The sequence below is a fragment of the Panthera uncia genome (genome assembly GCF_023721935.1).
Source record: "Panthera uncia isolate 11264 chromosome C1 unlocalized genomic scaffold, Puncia_PCG_1.0 HiC_scaffold_3, whole genome shotgun sequence".
Classification (NCBI taxonomy): Eukaryota; Metazoa; Chordata; class Mammalia; order Carnivora; family Felidae; genus Panthera; species Panthera uncia.
Genome location: NW_026057584.1, coordinates 87,927,989 through 87,948,680, shown reverse-complemented (window position 1 = coordinate 87,948,680; position 20,692 = coordinate 87,927,989). Strand labels below are relative to the sequence as shown.

The 20,692-nt window shown below is 33.0% G+C and overlaps 1 protein-coding gene across 1 annotated transcript in view; it reads right to left on the bottom strand.

Annotated features, from left to right (window-relative positions):
* LRP1B (LDL receptor related protein 1B) overlaps positions 1-20,692 on the bottom strand; it is a 1,876,868-nt gene that overhangs the window by 721,270 nt on the left and 1,134,906 nt on the right. Inside the window, exons 13-15 of the mRNA XM_049615676.1 lie at positions 14,671-14,890; positions 12,569-12,758; positions 3,050-3,172 (exon numbers count right to left, since the gene is read on the bottom strand). Of these exons, the coding sequence (XP_049471633.1) occupies positions 3,050-3,172; positions 12,569-12,758; positions 14,671-14,890 (533 nt within the window). The remainder of the gene's footprint in view (positions 1-3,049; positions 3,173-12,568; positions 12,759-14,670; positions 14,891-20,692) is intronic.

Here is a 20,692-nt window from a genome sequence, read left to right as displayed (position 1 = left end):
GATTTAGGCCAGTGGACAGCTAGACAGACTTTACGCTGTTCAAAGCAATGGTTAATTCTTGTCTGTTGACAAACTAGGGGTCTCGATAGATCTCTTCTTTTCTGATGATAAATAAACAACAACAAAATAGGAATTACAAAATATTACCACAGGACAAAGGAAGGAAAACCACCTGATTACTCAAAGAAAGTATACTTCAAATTATTATGTTCTACAGGAATTGTCTTACAGGCAATTTAAAAATCCCACTAGTAATGAAAAAAGCTTTCCCAGAGAAGTAAAATTCATATTTGTGCTCTCAAGTATATCCCAGAATAAATTAAATAGTATTTATTAAATTAAATTAAATAGTATTTCTAGAAGTTTGAAGAAAATTTTTGTCTGGCCAAGAATTAATATTCAGAAGAATTGTTAATCACATATAAATGCAAAGGGGACTTATTTAGAAAACAAAAGAACTCCACAGTATACAATCTTTGTACTCTTTTCTTCTAAAGAAGCAACTTTAATACTTTATCCTACACTTCAGTGAAAATTAATAATTAAACAATGAGGAGCTAAAGTTTGAATACTGAGCAATACAACTAGTGAAGCACTGATTCAGGTCAAAAAGAAAACATTATAAAATTGATCAACAAACTAGCTATATATGTCAAAACCTGTTATATAAAGACAATGATTAATGATTCAAACTAATATTTTTTGTCAGAAATCCTAAATTATAATAAGGAATGAAATTTAGGAAGATAAAGAGAATAATACAAAGAAAGCCAAAGTCCTCATCTCAAATAGTTAAAATTCAAAAGTAATAGAATTTAAAGCTGGAGTTATTATTCCAAATGCTTTAAAAAAGATGTAAAGAAGATGTAACAAATTGACCATGGACTATGTGCTAAAATATAGAAGGGATCATAAACAGTAAGGAAACGCACAAATAGTGTGTAAAAAAAATCAGAAGTAACATCAAACATCAAGTAGAAAAATGAGAATAAATGGTTTAAAAGTCATGTCTACAAAGAAGATGTAGTCACATGATAAGACACTTATGCTCCAATTAAGCACAAGATAAATTATACCAAGGTATGATCTAAAATTTATAACACTGAAACATAATTAAGAATTTGGTCTCCAAAATAAAATAATTTAGGGGCTAAATTCCAAATGTCCTGATTGCTAATTATGTGAATTTTGAAAAGTTATTAACTCTCAAGTCTTCATTCTGAATAATAAAGTGAAGTAGTAAAAGTATCTTCCTTATACGATTATTAACAGCTAATGAGAAACATGAAATCTATACAAGAATTCAATAAATTTTGCCTATGATTATCATTAGTACTAGTAAAAAATAATAACCTCCAGGGATATATAATTAAAAGGAACAACATCAAAATGTTTTAGTAGTTTATTGCTGGATTGTAGCATTACGGGTAGATTTTTCATTTAAATTTTTTCTATATATTTCTCAAGTATTACCACATATTAAATCATTTAAAAAATCCTTGCGGCACCTGGGTGGCTCAGTCAGTTGAGCATCTGACTCTTGATTTCAGCTCAGGTCATGATCTCACAGTTTGTGATATCAAGTCCCGCATAGGGCTCAGCACTGACAGCCTGGAGGCTGCTTGGGATTCTCTGTCTCCCTCTCTCTCTCTGCCTCCCCCCACTCATGCCTGCACTGTCTCTCTCTCTCTCAAAATCAATAAATAAAAACTTTAAAAAATCCTTTATTCACATTATTTCTTCAGAAGAAATCAAATATTTCAGTTAAGTTGAAGTCTTCTTCATTATACTTATTTCTCCTGCCTCCCCAGAGACAATCATTATCACTGATGGAAAAATCCATTTATTTGTGTATCCTTTAACAATTTGTGACAGTTAATTTTATGTATCAAGTTGAGTAGGCTATAAAGGGCCCAGACATTTGGTCAAATATCATTCTGGGTGTGTCTGTCAGAGTGTTTTACATAAGATTAACATTGGAATCTATAGACTATATTAAGCAGATCACCCTCTCAGATGTGGGTGGTTCTCATCCAGTCAGTTGAAGGCCTGAATTGAATGACAAGGCCTACCTTCTTGCACATAAGAGGGATTCTTCCTGCCTGACTGCCTTGAACTGGGACATTGTTTTGTTTTGTTTTGTTTTTTCCCCTGGCTTAAGACTCCAAATAAAACACTGGCTGCTCTTCATGGGTCTTCAGCCTAACCAGCATTTGGACTGGAACTATGCCATTGGTGTTCCTCAGTTTCTAACTTGCTGACTGCAAATATGGGGAGCTGTCAGCCTCCATACTTGCATGAGCCAATTCCTCATAACAAATCGCTTTCTATACACATACATGCTATTGGTTCTGTTTTTCTGGAGAATCATGAGTAACATGCAACAAATTCAAATCATTCCAGAAGCATTTATATAGTATTCAATACATACATATCATTGTTCCTATAATTGTGGCAAGGGACTTGATATGTAGAGACAGAACAAATTTCAAAAGGGCCACATGAGAATAACAAGATGCAACAAACTGAGGACGGTCAGTAAAAGTTCATAAAGTGCCTTTAATCCAGGTCAATTAATCCAACTAATTCACTATTTTGATAAAGTCTAGGATTTCCCTAAGTCTCTTCTTTTGTCTGCTTCTTTTGACTTCACAACAAAGATAGATAATCAACCTTATTAACTATTTAGTTGAAGGTCTTACAATGTGCATCAACTATCATCTATATAACTAACAACTACGCATTTTTGTAGCTCCTAACAGTGAGGTTCCCTATTTTATGAAATACTGTCTTCTGTGGCATATATATTTTACTAAACTATTATGCAGCAGTGACAAATACTCTGGAAAACTTCATCACTGGTCATCTTTTTGAATTAAATTAATTCAGTTAATTATTTGTAGTTTAAAAAGAATTATACCTAAGTGATTATCTGAATTTCTCTTTCCAAGTTTGATTTTTTCCCCCTTGGTTTCATATGCTTCTGTTCTTTAAAAATATATGTACAAACAATAAGTGTAACAAATACAAAAACACAAAGAAAACTTACATATGCAAGTTGTCCCATTTTCATCTAAAAGTTGATTGTCGGCACATGCACATACTCGGCCTCCTGGAATGGCTAAGCACAGTGTACTACAGCCCCCGTTATTTACTCGGCACATGTTGTCACCTGTAAGAGGAGGGAAGTGAATGTGTCAGAGAACTGTGATTCCATCCAAAATTAGCCAGGTTAAGGTTCACATTCTTTCTAAGATATGTATGTAGGCATAAGAATGTACACATATACAAGCATATGTATATTACATATTCATTAATGTAGTCAGGATATCTTCTGAACACTAAGTAAAATTCAGAAACATTTAAAAATATAGGACACACTGGGAGATAAAAGGAATTTGCATGTTGGTTAGAAGATATAGAGGTATGTGTGCAGATAAGTACCAGGAGACAGCAAGGTTACAGGACATGATGATATCTGTCCAGGATAGCAGATTAGGCCTGGTATATTCAATTCTGATTTCTTCCTAAATTAGATCATTAACACTTAGAATGTGACTTTGGATATTAAGTGAACAGAAAGCAAATGAGCACAAGGGAAAGGAGTGGAATATACTTCCCTCTTGTTCAAGGAGCACATTGACATGTTAGTGCATTGATGAGTCCAAGAAACACAGGTTTTATCTATGAAACTTTAAAAATGGATGGTCTTGTAGTGCCAGTAGAATGTGTAATGCACAAGGGTAGAAGTGTCATCCCAGTGGACCATCCCAGTATACCTAACCAGCAGAAGCACTGATAAGGTAAGCAATAGATATCAATAAAGCAGGGGAGATTCACAAAGGTATTATCCATAAACATCTGTGAGACATCCTTGGAAACTAAGATAAACCTGACATAAAATTTTGAAAGGGTTGGAGATTCTATACAATCTGGGTAATCATCATTTTGATGACATTTATTCCTAGAAGATGGAAAGGCAAGAAATAAAGTGTATTTACTTCTATATATACCTACATAATGTTACAAAGAAGTCTATAACACTAGCAATCTAATTGGCAAAGTAAATGTCCAGGCTATTTTACATTATGTTGCAGTTTTCAAGGTATCAATAAGTAACATTTGATTATATCAGAAACTCTAACTCAAACACTAAAAAATAATTTTTAATTACTTAGAATGACTACACTAAAATAATGTAATCATTAAAGTTGTATTGGCAGTTGAAGCACAGTGCCAAAAAATGTGACGGGTGTGACAGATGAGATTATTGTACTGTGTTAGGTGTGCTATATAGCGAACATTAAGGAATGACTTTAAAAACAAAAAAAAAAAACCTTCAAAATGGTGTTATATACAATAAATATTTACCTCATTCTCATAGATTATTTTGTGTGTCTACAGATTGCAAGAAACAATCTGAATTATATATTCATTTCTTTTCATTATTCTGAGAAGTAAATTAAATTTTGTATGTTTATAAAAGGTAAAAATATACTTGAAAGCTATGGAAACTAATAATTCAGGTTTTAGTATCAATTTCTCTACTCAGAGGATAATGAAGCTTAGTTCAAACTTTTTCCAACAAGAGATGGAGAAATTATTTTTTAAAAGTTTATTTATTTATTTTGTGGAGGGTGGGCAGGGGCAGAGAGAGGGGGGGAGGAGAGAATCCCAAGCAGACTCCACATTTAGCACAGAGACTGAAGCAGGGCTTCATCTCATGACCTTGAGATCATGACCTGAGCCAAAATCAAGAGCTGGTTGCTTAATGGACTGAGGCACCCAGGTACCAAGAGATGTAGCAATTTTTTTAAGTAGTGTTCAGATACAGCCATGCTTCTTCCATAACCATAGACTAAAAATGTAATACTTCATAGGGAAATAGGTGTTCTCAATATTTTATGAATATTATGTACAAACTGTATATTCATTACTTTAGTAACATTCAGATTATTGAAATTTTGATTTAATCCAAATATTTTGAGAAATATATGAAGAATTTAAAACAGTAAAAAGGAAGTACTGAAAGCAGTATATCAAATCACATTTTCATATAGAAAATATATGCTATGGGGGGCCAGGGTGGCTCGGTCAGTTAAGCGTTCGACTTCGGCTCAGGTCATGATCTCACGGTCTGTGAGTTCGAGCCCCGCGTCGGGCTCTGTGCTGACAGCTCAGAGCCTGGAGCCTGCTTCTGATTCTGTGTCTCCCTCTCTCTCTGACCCTCCCCCGTTCATGCTCTGTCTCTGTCTCAAAAATAAATAAAACCTTAAAATAAAAGAAAATATATGCTAAATATCAATTATTATTTTTTCAATAGCATGATTCGTGCTTACTATTCTTATTCAATATGAAATTTAAGTATTTAAAAATAAATTACCATTACTTGAACTTTTAAATATATTCCTTTCAATGAATTCTATACATTAAAAAAGAGGAAGTGATATTCTCTTGTCATGATAGAAATCCAAAATCTAAATTAATTTGAATAATTTCATATCTCTCATGAGAATTGCCTAAATCATATATATTCTTCAGTTTACTTCAACATATTTCAGATACAGCTCATGTGGCAGTTTTTATTGAATTTCTAGCAGGTTGCAAAACGTTTCATGTAAAAATATTCTCTTAAAAATATGATTTAATGACAAACAGCATTAAAATTTTTATACACAGGGCGCCTCGGTGGCTCAGTTGGTTAAGCATCCAACTTTGGCTTAGGTCATGATCTTGTGGTTTGTGGGTTTGAGCCCCACGTCAGGCTTGTGCTGACAGCTCAGATCCTGGAGCCTGTTTCAGATTCTGTGTCTCCCTCTCTCTCTTCCCCTCCCCTGCTCATGCTGTCTTTCTCTCTCTCTCTCAAAAATAAATAAAGATTAAAAAAATTATATACCAATATTAATGAATGAGTGCCTATTAACAATCGATAGCTATCATTTTGAAAATTCACAGTGGATCGATGTCAGGGATAGTTACCTTATTTATTTATTTGTTTGTTACTTATACCATATATTTAATTCAATTTTTATAATAAGCTTTTAAGGTAGGCTTATCTCATATGCAAATGTGACTACTGAAGAGATAGGGTTTAAATGACTTTTCTAATGTCTAAAAATAAATAGTCCTTATTAAAAAACAAATAAAGTAGAATAAGGATTATTTATTATAATTATTTCTAAATAATTGAAAACAAGGATTTTTTAATCTAAAATTTATGCTCTTATACTCTTAACTCTTTTATATATGACAAAATAAAATTAAATCAATAAAGGACAGAGAAATAACACAGTGAAAACAACATAATGAAATCCTAGATTAAATTACTTTGGAAGTAATTACTTTTGAAAAAATCAAATAATGAAGGAAAACAAATGAGGAGTATCTTTTAAAAATAAGTTCAAGATAGTGGTCTGTCTGGGCCAAAATCTTTGTCTTTCCCCCCAAACCTAATATGTTAGTTAAGAGAAGTGGAATTACTCTACCCACAATAGAGTCTCGAACAGACGAGTGTTTGATAAATATTAGTTAGTTGATGAATGAATGAATGAATGAATTTTAGTTGATGAGTGAGTGAATGAATTTTAGTTAGCAATATGACAGAAACAATCATTTGGGTGTGCAGATACAAGGTACCTGTATGTTGTTAATATGTAAGTCCATTTTAAGAAGATAAAGGGGCTTTTCTCATTTGCATGTAAGTACGCATATACTCTGTCTACAAACATTGCATTTCAAGGTAGATTATTTAAAGGCATATTACAATTCTCAAAGAACAGTAATAAAGATGTAAATGATATATGAAAACATTTCACAAGCTTATATTAAAATATTAGTGCTTAATTACTTGAAAGGATATATGCTCCCATGTTTATTACAGCATTATTTATAATAGCCAAGAATGGAATCAACCTAAATGTCCATCAACAGAAAAGTGGATAAGAAAAATATTATCTACACAAACACACACACATACACACACACACACACACACACACACACACACACAGGAATGTTACACAACCATTAAAAGGATGAGATCTTGCCATTTGCAACAACATGAACGGACTTAAAGGTTATTATGCTAAGTGAAATAAATAAGACTGAGAAAACCAAGTACCATATGATTCCACTCATAAATGGAATCTTTAAAAAATGAATAAACAAAAAGCCGAATGAGAACTATAAATACAGAGAACAAACTGATGGTTGTCAGATAGGAGGAGGTTGGGGGTTGGGACCATGGGTGAAGGGGAAAGGGAGATACAGGTCTCCAGTTATGGAATGAGTAAGTCATGGGAATAAGAAGCAGAGCATAAGGAGTACAGTCAATGATATTTCAATAGCAATGCTAGGGGACAGATGACAGCTATACTTGTGGGGAACACAGCATAATGTATATAAACTTCTCAACTCGCTAAATTGTACACCTGAAAATAATGTAACAATGTGTCAGCTATACTCAAAATAATAAAATATAAGTGTTTACAAACTTTAGTAACTTAACATTTGTTAATAAAGTATCTTTTATTTCTAGCAAATAACAAAATACATAAATCGTCACCACAAAGGAATACTGCTGTTCTATTTTATCTAAGTTTTCATCAGAAGGATAGGAGGGAAGAAATCCCCTTTTCTACATGCTTCTTAGACTCTTCACTTCTCCAAGTTTTATCATATGTGAAGTAAGAAGTCTCTATACCTAATATGAAATATATAAACTAATGGAGATTTTGTTTTTCCTATTGGATGGATAGACAGTCTGACTTACAGTTTGGAAGAGAAATTAGACTTCGCATTCATCCTAAAAGTTGGAAAAAAAAACAGTAAAATGGGATCCTAAATTCAGATACTGATTTCATCTAGGATAATTTCAGAGGAGTCAACTTTGAATAATGTCAATCAATCAGAGGAAAGGATAAAATGTGTCCTTTCTCTCTTGTAGAGTTATATGCTCATTGAAAATTTGTCTTGCTTTGAAGTTACTTTGTGTGTGGGATGCATGCATGTGTGTGCATGTACACATGCATGTTAACTGCATTAAGGCCTTAATTAGCCTTCTGGGTTATTTTTTGGTAGTGATTATTTCCAAAATGGAAATTTTGAAAAGATACAATTTGTGATGATGACCCTACCACTGAATATAAATCTTGGGGCACCTGGGTGGCTGAGTCGGTTAGTTGTCTGATTTTGGCTCAGGTCATGATCTCATGGTTTGTCAGTTTGATCCCCATATCTGGCTCTGTGTGCACAGCTCAGAGACTGGAGCCTGTTTCAGATTTTGTGTCTGACTGTCTCTCTGCCTTCTCCCGCTTGCAGTGTCTCTCTCTCTCTCTCTCTCTCTCTCTCTCTCTCTCTCTCTCCCTCTCTCAAAAATAAACAAACATTAGAAAAAAATATATAAACATGGGGGTGCATGTGTCCCTTTGAAACAGCATACCTGTATCCCTTGGATAAATGCCTAGTAGTGCAATTGCTGGGTCGTAGGGTAGTTCTATTTTTAGTTTTGAGGAACCTCCATACTGTTTTTCAGAGTGGCTGCACCAGCTTGCATTGCCACCAACAATGCAAAAGAGGTCCTCTTTCTCTGCATCCTCACCAATATCTGTTGTTGCCTGAGTTGTTAATGTTAGCCATTCTGACAGGTGTAAGGTGGTATTGATTTGTATTTCCCTGATGATGAGTGGTGTTGAGCATTTTTTCATGTGTCGGTTGGCCATCTGGATGTCTTCCTTGGAGAAGTGTCTATTTATGTCTTTTAGCAGCACTATCAACAATAGCCAAATTATGTAAAGATCCCAAATGTCCATTGATGGATAAATGGATAAAGAAGATGTGATACACACACACACACACACACACACACACACACACACACAATGGAGTATTACTTGGCAATCAAAAAGAATGAAATCTTGACATTTGCAACTGCGTGGATGGAACTGGAGGCTATTATGCTAAGTGAAATTAGTCAGAGAAAGACAAAAATCATATGACTTCACTCATATGAGGACTTTAAGAGACAAAACAGATGAACATAAGGGAAGGGAAACAAAAATAATATAAAAACAGGGAGGGGGATAAAACAGAAGAGACCCATAAATATGGAGAACAAACTGAAGGTTGCTGGAGGGGTTGTGGGAGGGGGGTGGGCTAAATGGGTAAGGGGCAGTAAGGAATCTACTCCTGAAATCATTGCTTCACTATATGCTAACTAATTTGGATATAAATATTTAAAAAAATAAAAAATAAAATTAAAAAAAATATATAGAAATGGGCCTTAGAAAAAAAATAAGAAAAATAAATAAATATCTTACTAAACCTACACAGTAATGTTGTTAACGTACATGTCATGCATTAATTTAAGATTACTGTGTCTTTATACTAGTGCTTTATAATATAAAATCTCTGAATGCTGGGTTGTAGAATGTAGTCAAGAACTTTATATATATATAAAAAAGTTTTGCATACATTTATCAATGACAAAACTACAATGACTGCAGAACAGACATACTCGTTTCCTTCTATCTAAAAGTATAGTAGTTATATGGGGTGCCTGGCTGCCTCAGATGGTTAAGTGTCTAACTCTCGATTTTGGCTCAGGTCATGTTCTCACTTGTTGGTGAATTAGAATCCCTCATTGGGCTCTGCACTGATGGCACAGAGCCTGCTTGGAATTCTCTATCTCCTTCTCTCTCTGCCCCTCTGTCTCTCTCAGAGCTAAATAAAATGTAAATGTATAGTAGTTATATACTTTTCATAAAATTGGCCACATAAATTAATCACATAAAAACACTTTGTGGTTAGACAAACCTGAATTTGAATCTCAGTTTACCCCTGGCTCATTATTTCCTGAGGGCAAAGGGCTACACGTGCCTGATCCTTGGGATTTTCATATGCACAACAGGAATCTATAGTATCTATATTAAACATCTCTTGTGAGACTTAAATAATGTTTGACCCATCTCCTGGAAGTTAGAATTAGTTAGTTATTAGTTAATAAATTTCATATATTTAACATAGAAGCTAATCAATTATTTTTAATTCTATATAGGAAATTAGTCATCAACCTTTTTTAGATATTGCACTTAGTTTTGATGATCTCATTCTCTTAAACATGGGGAAAAATAAAAGTGTGCTTCTGAACCTAGAGAATAAACAGGTAAAAGTATGTTAGTAGTATACAATTGTTCTACATTATATGAGGAATTTCAGGAGAGGATTATAAAAATTTTTCTAGATATCTAATACAAGTGAAAAAGAATTAAAGTTTATTAATTAAATCAGAAGAAACAACAGTAGCATATAAGAAAAACAAACAAACAAACAAAAAAAAAACGGTTTTGGCCCTAAATCCCTATGCATTACTTAGGAATTCATTTCTAGGTGTAGCTTTCTGTTTAGTGTGATTATATATCTACCTTCCTGAAATTAGCTGCTTTATTAACAAGTAATTTGATAAGAGTCTCTTCTGATCTGGAGAGGTCAAATTAGCTGACTAATTTTCTGACACCAAGTCTAAAAGAGTTTAGATGATACATTAATGACATTCCTGGATATTACTCATGGTATTTCTGAGGGATGGTGTGTGTGTGTGTGTGTGTGTGTGTGTGTGTGTGTGTGTTAGTATCTATTGTGTACATATGTATATATATTTTTTCACAGATTCATGTATAAATACTACAAAAGTTTGTACAATGTAAACAATCATATACTATAGTCTTTCAGAGAGAGAAAATACAAGGCTATATAATACTAGTTTATTACATTCCATGAAGAAATAGTGATCTGTCCCTATGGAGGAAATTGATTTTTTATTCAAATGCAGCTATTTTATTCTTAGAAAAATAGTCAAACAAGACAGTATATAACCAAGTTTGTGTACCACTGATTATGTGTTTCTAAATATTAATTAATATTTAATGTTCACAAATTATAAAGAGAAATACCATTTTCTCTCTCATAATTTTCACTGAAATTATAACATGGTAAGATAACATGTCTGCATTTGAACATCTGAGAGCTTTTTACTTACTTTGATTAATTTAGGAAAAAAATATTAAAAATTTAGATGCTAAGTGAGTAATCCAGTTTCAATGTCTACTGACTGCACGAAAAATATGTTGTCCAGCATCCTTTCCATACTATATTACTTATTCAAAAGATTTGGCTAACTAACAGTCAATCCTTGGCTACCAGAAGACTGGGTAGGAATCTAAGAATAATTGATTTTTTCACCTAAGTTTATGAAAAATAATCAATTTGCCCAAACACATTCTCTCAGTAAGACGGAACATAATGGTTTCTACAATAAAGGTTGTATAAACAGGTGAGTAATTAAGGCTAGATTTCCATTTTAATGTGCCTTTAATTGAAAATTTTTATAAAGCACTTTAAAAGCTTTGTCCATCTAAGAGGTAGCTCTGAACAATTATATGTCAATGGCATCGTCTAGAACACCAGGTATATTTCCTCATGAAACATAGCAATAAGTTCCATATATTTTTATTAGAGGCATGTGCTTTGTTAATTGTGACACATTATTCCTTTGAATATTTACTTAACATTCTTCTATGGAAGGGAACATTAAAAATATGCCTCCTTATACAGAAATGATAAGAAGAAATTAATTAAAAATGTGTAGGTGGCACTGTTCTAAGTAATCACAACAGTGATTTAATTCTTACGGGAATTTTATGAAGAAAACATTTCTTTGTTAAATCTTTCATGGTATGTCTAAAGTTTCAGAAGAAAAAGTGTTGGAACCTGGATTTAAGCCCAAGTCCATTTTACAGTAAGCCAGGTATTTATTCTCTCACATGTTGCATAAATTTATTGAAATGTATGTTCATTTAACTTCCACAAGAATATCTCTAAATAAAAGGAAAAGTAACTATTTAGATTCATAACAAAAAGTCTTCCACATAATTTACTAAGTTTTTTTTCTTTGCTTAATACCTAAATTCTGAGTCATGCAATTTGTAGACGGCCTAATAAATATTAATAACTCATGTAGTTAAAATACACAATGATATTATGTGATTTTAAGTACACATGCATATCGTGGTAGATTATTTCACTTTCATACCCTTCAAAATAATTAAACATTCTTTAAATCACTATGAAACTAATCAGATAAATACAGTAAGATGCAGTTTGCAAAACTCTTTTCATTTATCACATATTTTAAAATATTTTCAAATAACATTCCATTCCCACTAAAAGTTTTTCTCACTTCTCACAATACTCTTGAAAAACATTAAGTGCATTTTTTTTTACTTTAAATACTTTAAATACCTCTTTTGTGAAAAGGACATGAAAAAGAAAGCATTTGGCGAAAACCTTGAGCTTCACTCAAATAAAATTCCCCGTTACTTGCTTAGGCTGTTTTGAACAATAAATAATAAATGTTTATGGTGACAAAGTCCAAGATTTGATTGACTTTGGAGTGACTAGACACCTTTTATCATAAAACATCAGTAACACTGTCAGAATAAAAGCTTTTGCAAATACTGTGAAGTATTATTTTATGTAAAATTCAGAAGCAATTTTATATGGTTTTTAATACCTTGTTGCTTCCGTGGATCATAAATCTGAAGCCCAAACAGGGGTGGTCTTTCGTGTCTCAGTAATGTCACCTCATTCTTTACCAAATCTAATTGAAAAATGGAACCATTCATATAATCAGTCCAGAACACATAATTCCCATGATGCGACAGTCCAAAAGGATGGTTCAACTCTTTCCCACTGTAAACAATCTGTAAAATATAAACACATTGTGAAAAATCTAAACTGACCTTTAGAAACATAACTGTTTAGAGAAAATGACACTCAAATAAGTATAAAACAATCATCTAACATCTTAACATATTTTCCTTCAGTATATTTAAAAAATGGATTTCACAATGTGAGCATATTTTCCTATTTTTAGGACATGTTATTTTAGGGAGACCCCATTTGTATTTCATCCATTTAAATGCTCTCATATACGACATTACTCATATGGTCACAAAGTGCAAACATTAAAAGGACTGCCTGACACTCTTCCTTGTCTCTGTTCTTTATGATATTCCAGTATCATAACCTGGAACAGAAACTGATCTGAGTAATTAGTGTCATTATGAATATTGTGATATTGCTTATCCAATACCCAAGGAATAAAACAGAGTCTTACAAAATTGGGAGTGAAAGGGATTCTCCTACCTAATTGGGCTAATGCAAATTGAAGAAATCTAGGAAATGACAGGGAGGGAGGTAAAGATTTTAATTTTGAACACAGAAACATTTATTAGTAGTAAGTAGCTAAACAAGATTCACTGACTAACTTCAGTTTTGATTTTCTTAGTATATCCTTTATGTTCTAGTTGCATTTTGTTGTTGTTTAACTGGAGCACTCAGTGCTAAGTGCTGTTTTCACATGTAGGTTTGTAGAAGAGGAATAAGGAGTAACACCTCCGAACATAATTCCTTTCCACCTTTCACCATTTATAAAATGATACTGTATACAATATGAAAAATAATTTTGTACTCCACTTAATATTAAAGAATTGAACTTATCTAAATAATGTGGTGTTGGAAATTCCATTTTTGCTACTTTTATCTTAATTCTTCATATCACATTTTCATATATTGAATAATCAAGACAGATTCTTACTTTTATTTTGTCACATCCATGAATGTTAAAATATGCTAGCCATTAAAATGTTATCTACATGGTGTATATATCAATCCCTTCAAAGGAATCATAAATATTTACCTGGCACCTCTTAAAGTATATGACATTAGGTTAAATGCCAATCAATTTTACCATTGGGGAAAAATATTAAAAGCATGGTTAGAGTCAACCAATGATTGAAATGGTCTTAGCTGATTAATGTAATATTTATTTGTCAAACAGAATTCATAATGAGGAGGCTTGGTCCATCGCGCAATCTTCCTTTCCAAAAAGAAGGAAGTATGGCATCATACTATTATTATCTTATCAATGGAAGCATCTTGATAATTTCTAGCATTCCATTTTCTGTTATTTAACTAAACAGGTGAAGTCAGTTCATAATGTTATATGCATGCAGGTTATTATAAGATGAAAAGTAGAGATGATGTTTTGTCAACACTGCCTCTGTCAGACAGTCAACTCCATCTTCAATTTACCCAAGAATTTAAAAATCACTTTGCAATGGTCTTACCAAAAGAGGCAAGAAGAAGTTGATGTGTATTCACAGCAATAACCCTGAAGTTCAGTTCAGTTTCAATTCCAATGTCATGAAGTTCTTTATTCAAATAAATGCACTATAATTACTTTTTCATAATATATAGGTTAATTTTCAGCTGCAAATATTAAAGATATTTGAATAGAGTTGGTTGCTCGGTCATAGCAAACTCATCAGTAATGTAGAAAAACTGCGTTTTAAAACAGCCCTGATATCCTGAGAGCTTCTTTTTAAAATCCCACAAATCCTGGCATACCACAGTGAGCTGGCCTTGGTCTCCCGGAGGCAAGTGCCAGCTGCACTACTTAATGCTCAGCCTCCTTTAGCCACCCCACAGCGACTACTGGCAGCCACCTCAGAGGGGTAAAAATAAACTTGAAAGTATTTTTAACACCGCACAACAAGGCTCTGTGAAGAAGCAGCCTGTGAGTTAAAAAAAACAGCAGCATTTGTCTTTTACCTTCCTGTGAGTTCCATTCAAAAACACTTTTTCAATATGATCATAATAGGCGTCACACCAGTATAATGTGTTGGTGTGAAAGTCCAGAGTTAAACCGTTTGGCCACAGCATCTTTGAAGTCACAAAAATCTGCCGATTGAAGCCATCCATCCAGGCCTTCTCGATCCTTCCCACGCTGTCATCTATTTCATCTTCCTCCCAGTCTGTCCAATACATCCAACTAAGACATTACAAACGAGAGTGCACACATGTTATTTCAACGAGCCACCTTATAGAGGGACCCTTCTTCAGCCTGGGCACTTCCATAAAATCTAACTACTTTCTGATTTGTTTTTCAACCAAATGTTCATCTGCCAAAGGGAGGGCACATCTGTGAAGTACTCAGGGAAGTACAGATGTGTTCACTGAAGCCAGTCCATTTAGACACATTAGAGAAAACCACTACCACGATGACCATAATTACTGGCCTCATTCATTGTTTAATCTAAGAGTAAGTACCAAATATTGATTTTCTTTGGTGTCGATACCAAGTTTGGAAATTGACCTTTGAGGTGTTACTATTTTTAAATGTTGCCCCTTTCATAAAACATAACAATCAATTGTGTGATTGAAAAGCAGATTGACTGACATGAGAATGCATGGTGCTATTAATGATCTACTCCAGGCTTTCTTTATTCTCAGATGAATTATTATTTTTGTAAGACAGGCAATTGGATTGCCTTTGTACTAAAAAGTATGGCCATACTGGGTTTATCTGGTCAAGCCTAATTTGTCTTCCTGATGCAAATGATCTATGCTTTATTGCTGCTTATTATTACCTCAAAATCCACAGAAGATGATTTAGCTGCACATAAGTTTAATAACATCAGGTTGACTGACCTTGAGATTTTGAGCTTTAATTTCTATCTCAAAAAAAAGCTTCTGCCTTTAAAAACAAGTCTTTTGTATAAGCTATAATAGTGGGAGAGGGGGCCTTGAGGGAATGTTACAATTCCTTCATGATTAAGGTTAAAACCCTCCACATGTGTTATTCTAGGGTCATGTGAAAGTTCCGTAGTTATTAAAGTGTAGGTTTCAATTCAGTTGCCTCATATACAACTTTATAAAGCTCTAAAGCTTTTCTAAGCTGCTGACCTTGAAAATGTCCATAGTAGATCCTCTTCCTTCCACATTTTGTGGACCCTAAAGAATTTCAGAGGTCATTTGGGAAAAATCTGTATCCATGACTAAAAATCCTATTGAGATCTAAACAGGAAGATTTGGAACAAGTGAGGATATAACACACAATCCATTATTTTGTTCCAGTTCAAGTGTTTAAAATTCCCGTGACAGTTTACAATTATGTTGATATGTCCTTTTAGACATGAAAATTATTGATATTGGTGAATTTTATTAAGTCAAAATACATTCTAATCCTAGAAATAAACATGGAAATATGTTTATCTTGCTTGCATCCAGCATGTTCTTCAAGTGGTCTCAATATTGGGACAAAATTAGGAACAAATGAAGCAGTTATTCTAGTTGCTCTAGTCCTATGCTAGTTTGGTATAAGTGGTTGACTTCAACTGCATAAATCGAGTATGCGAATGAAAAATATGCAACTTTTTATATTTCTGTTAATACTTTCTTGAAATATTAAATATGGTTAGTCAATGCAGTTTTATTGTGGTTGCTAATTTACAACTTGTTAAAATTGCAATTATCTTCCCCTCTAGTTTTTCTTTTGACTATAGTGACACTCTTTTTCTTTGATTCTCCAACCCAAATTACACATACAGACAGACACAAGTATGGGTAATTCTAGATAACACAAGCATATTTTATGTTATTTTGCTATTTGAAGAAATTGTTGTGATCTGATCCATTATCTAAGATTATCTTCATTCAAATAAAATATAAGATAAATATTTAAATAAGAGTGTCAATGTAACAAAAGCTACGTATGTGATTATCAATTTCATTATGCAATGAAAAGTTATATTGTAGAAGACTTATAATCAGTATGAAATGTGATGATTCCTAAACACAGAAAATAGGAAGTATAGAAAGCAGAAACTAATATAAATTATTTTTATATGTGTGACTTGGGTATTCATTAAATAAATATTAGATTAAGCGAGCCTTCTGCTAATATGGCAAGAAAAATTGCACCTCTATTTTTCAACTCCTGTTCAAATACAATTATTTGATGAAGTCTATCTCTAGCCTCTCTGTCAAAATAAGGTCTTTCCATTGTTTCCTAGTGACATTTTTTAGTTATTTTATAGTATTTATTGCACTTATGCCCTGTATTATATTTGACGTGTCACATGTCATATGCTTTCAATTAAAAATTAAAATAATTAAGGTCAGGGATTATTTCTTATTCATTATTGTATCCTACATCACTAAGCTTGGACTATTGATGTTAATGATGTACCCCAATTAAACAGTATTATGTGGTGGACCCTAGAAATATTTAAATCCTGAAGCACTTCTCTGGCATAAATTTCACAGTTAAAAAACTCAATTTAGTGTTGCCATAACATCTAGCAGTTAACTAGAGAGCAGGTACTATTAATTGAGATAGGGATACTGGAGATCATGTTTGAGGGAAAATATGTGCTCAGCTTTGGACACATTTACTATAGATAATATTTTGATGAGTCAGAACTGAAGATGCAGTTTTCTAAGTTATTGACATAAATTATGAAGTGTGAAATTATTGGAACGGAGGGAATTCACCTGGAGCTATCAGCTTGAGAAAAATGCCATCATAACCAATTCCTCTTCCAGCTTTATCCCCATTTCAACAACTGTTGAGACCTGCCAACTGTATTCTTCCAGTGTCTCTTTTCTGTTCCTATTACAAATGCCACAGTCTGTCTCTTATCCCTTTTCAAAGGGAACTCCTAACAGGTTGTTCACATATGCCTGTCATATTGCTATCACTTGTCTTCCCAGGTCACGAATTAAAAAAATGTGACTTTTATTCTCAAAACCATCTGATTACTCTGTTGTCAGAAAAGAAAATCCCATCTTTTAATCCCAACATTGAAGGTTTCTGCATATTTCTAATTTATTCTCTATGTTCCTTCACATGCCCTCTGCTTTAGGCTTAATGAACTTATCTCATCTCAAAATGGCCATTAACGTCCCTGCCTCTAAACAAGTATTTACACTATCCCTTCAGAGGACAGTGACTAACCTTATGACTGCACATCCTAAGACCCTGAGACCAAATCTACTTATCTGCAAATCCTATTCATTGTGTAAAGCTCAATTCTGAATTAAAAACCTCAAGTATTTTTGAAGAACATTATTTCATTCTATTTTATAATACAGGTAATGTGTGTGTGTGCGTGCACACCAAGCACATTAGATTTCCTACATGGTAGTTAATAGTATATTTGAATAAAGAATTAAATGAACATGTTCATTACCGATTCTGTAATTGTTTATAAATCTCTGGATGAAGTAAATCTCTAGAATGAGTAATTTTGTTAATAGGCTATTATGGTAGAGAAAACCTGTAATGCTCTCCTTCTGTGTATGGCTGCAAATAGATATTATGGTAGAAAAACGTTAATAAATCAAGTGTCTTATTTTGTAATGTTTTGTATAAAGTTACACTGTGCTATTTTAAATGGACTTTTCCAAACTAAAGTTTCTTCTTTTTAAAAAAAAAAATTATATTATGCTCAAACAATAATTGGGACAATTAAATTAACATGATCCCAATTCTACTTCTATGTTCCAATCCATTCTCCCCAGGAAAGTCAGATTCGATTTTTTAAAATATAAATCTGATTCTCACTTCCACATTTTACCCTGCACCGAAGACAAAGTACAAAGCTGTCATCCTGGTGGACAAGTGCATCTCTGTCACTTCTCCCCTTGTTATGAATGGCACAGCTCCACTGTCCTCGTTGCCATTCCTCACATTCAAGCTTTTACCCAAATTAAGATCTTCAAATGCACCATTTTCTTGATCTGAAATCCTCTTTCCCTCACTCTCCATTGCCAAGTCCTTCTCTACAATTAAATCTTGGTTTTAATGATGCCTCCTCAGGCCTTTCAGCAAACCTACTGAAATCAATTTCTACCTATTAGTCTCCATCATGTCATCCCGTTTGTTTTCCTCCTCCATTCTGATCTGTTGAAATTATGTTAGTTGCCCATTGGGCACTTATTTCTCATTCTATCTCCCTACCCTCCACCTCATAGACAACAGAAGACGCTTCATAAGGATTAATGTTATGCCTGTTTTATTAACCACTGTATACCTAGTGCAAAAGTCTGCTGTAGTATATTGCTAGGAGAAAAAAAAATGTGTGTGTGTGTGTGTGTGTGTGTGTGTGTACACAAATATATATGGTTTTCAGGTTGGTGCATAATAGCAGTGTTCTATTAGAAAATGTCTGATGGAAGAGGTAGAAGAGTCATTCTTTGTAGCACTAGAGCAAATACAGAGTCAGCTAGTATATATTACAGAGATGCAGATATTGTGTCAATGAGTCAATTTGAGTTGCCCCTAAATACTGTCAACTATGTAGATGCTATAGATTTCAAATCTAAGTTGGATGCTTGTCTATTAGAGAAATACTGGATGGGATTCCTGAATAGGAATTGAGAGATGGGACTAGTGGCCTCTAAATTTCCTCCTAAATCATATGATTCTATGACTTCCATTTTTGTGTCATCTGAACACCACGAAGACTCTAACTATCACAAAGTATTTCTCTAACAGAATACTGAGAACAAAGATGCTGTTTTAAGATATCTTGCTTCAGGAAGATGTAGAAGATGTGTGTAATAAATAGTTTCTCAGATTGCCTTGATTTAAAGGTCAGATAGATGGTTTGGTTTTAAAGGCCAGGAATAGGACAGATAATTACAGAATTCACACATAAAATCACTGAAATTATAATTATGTCTTATAAAAACACATACAATGAGTTCAGCCACTGTTTAAATTTCAGTCAAAGGAAGCACCGTAATTGTGTTTGGAGCTATTCTCAACACAAACAATTCTAGGAACTATAATCTAGTGATCACAGTTTATAAGGAAGCCACATGTTTCCTATTCAATGGAGTATTTTTTGTATGTGTGTAGTAAGGTGTAAGGTATATTCATTTTGTGATGCTAGTTTCAAACAGTGAAATATAAGACATGGGGTTATAAATGTCACGTATAACAACTGTACTTTTAAAATATGTAATCTATTCATTTAATTCTGACATTCTGTTAGGAATGTTCATAGTTTTTTAATATTTCTATATGTACAGTGTTGTATGTGTTCAGGTAATAGCTCTGAATACAAATAAAAGGAAATAAATTTACCTGAGAATTGCATAAACTATTCCATCCTAAAACACGTGGTACATACCTCAAAATGATTTCACTCTATGAAAACTATGATTATGCTAAAATTATGTGATTACTAACCTAGACTAGTAAAAAGTAGTGGAGTATAGAGGTTATGAGTAAATTCTGGGATATACTGCTTGAGTTTAAATATCTAGTTGGTCACCTAATAATTGAATGATCTTCTGAAAATCAATTACCTTTTTCTTCTTTATAAATCAAGGATGAAAATTACAACTAATTCAAAGGATTCTTGTGAGAATTAAAGGAAAGGAGTATAGTGAACCTAACAAAATGCCTGGCTCACAGTAAATGTATCAAAAAATATAAATAAAAATCTTTGCTATTTTATGAATACATGAAATTTTAATGCCCTTTACAATTAAATTGATTGATTCTTTCAATCGATTATTTATCTTGGTGTCAGGCAGTCTAAAATGGAGAAGTATGGTCTTTATCTGAGTACACCAAGTAAATATATCCTTTATAAAAATAATCTGTTTATTTCAGTTAAATGTATTTTGACACATTTAGTTAGCATATTTTCTATAAGAGAAAATCATTAAATGAGTAGCTTTCCCAATCAGGCCATTCATGTGTGAATTTAAATCAAACTTGCCACTACTAAATATATATATATATATATATATATATATATATATATATATATATATA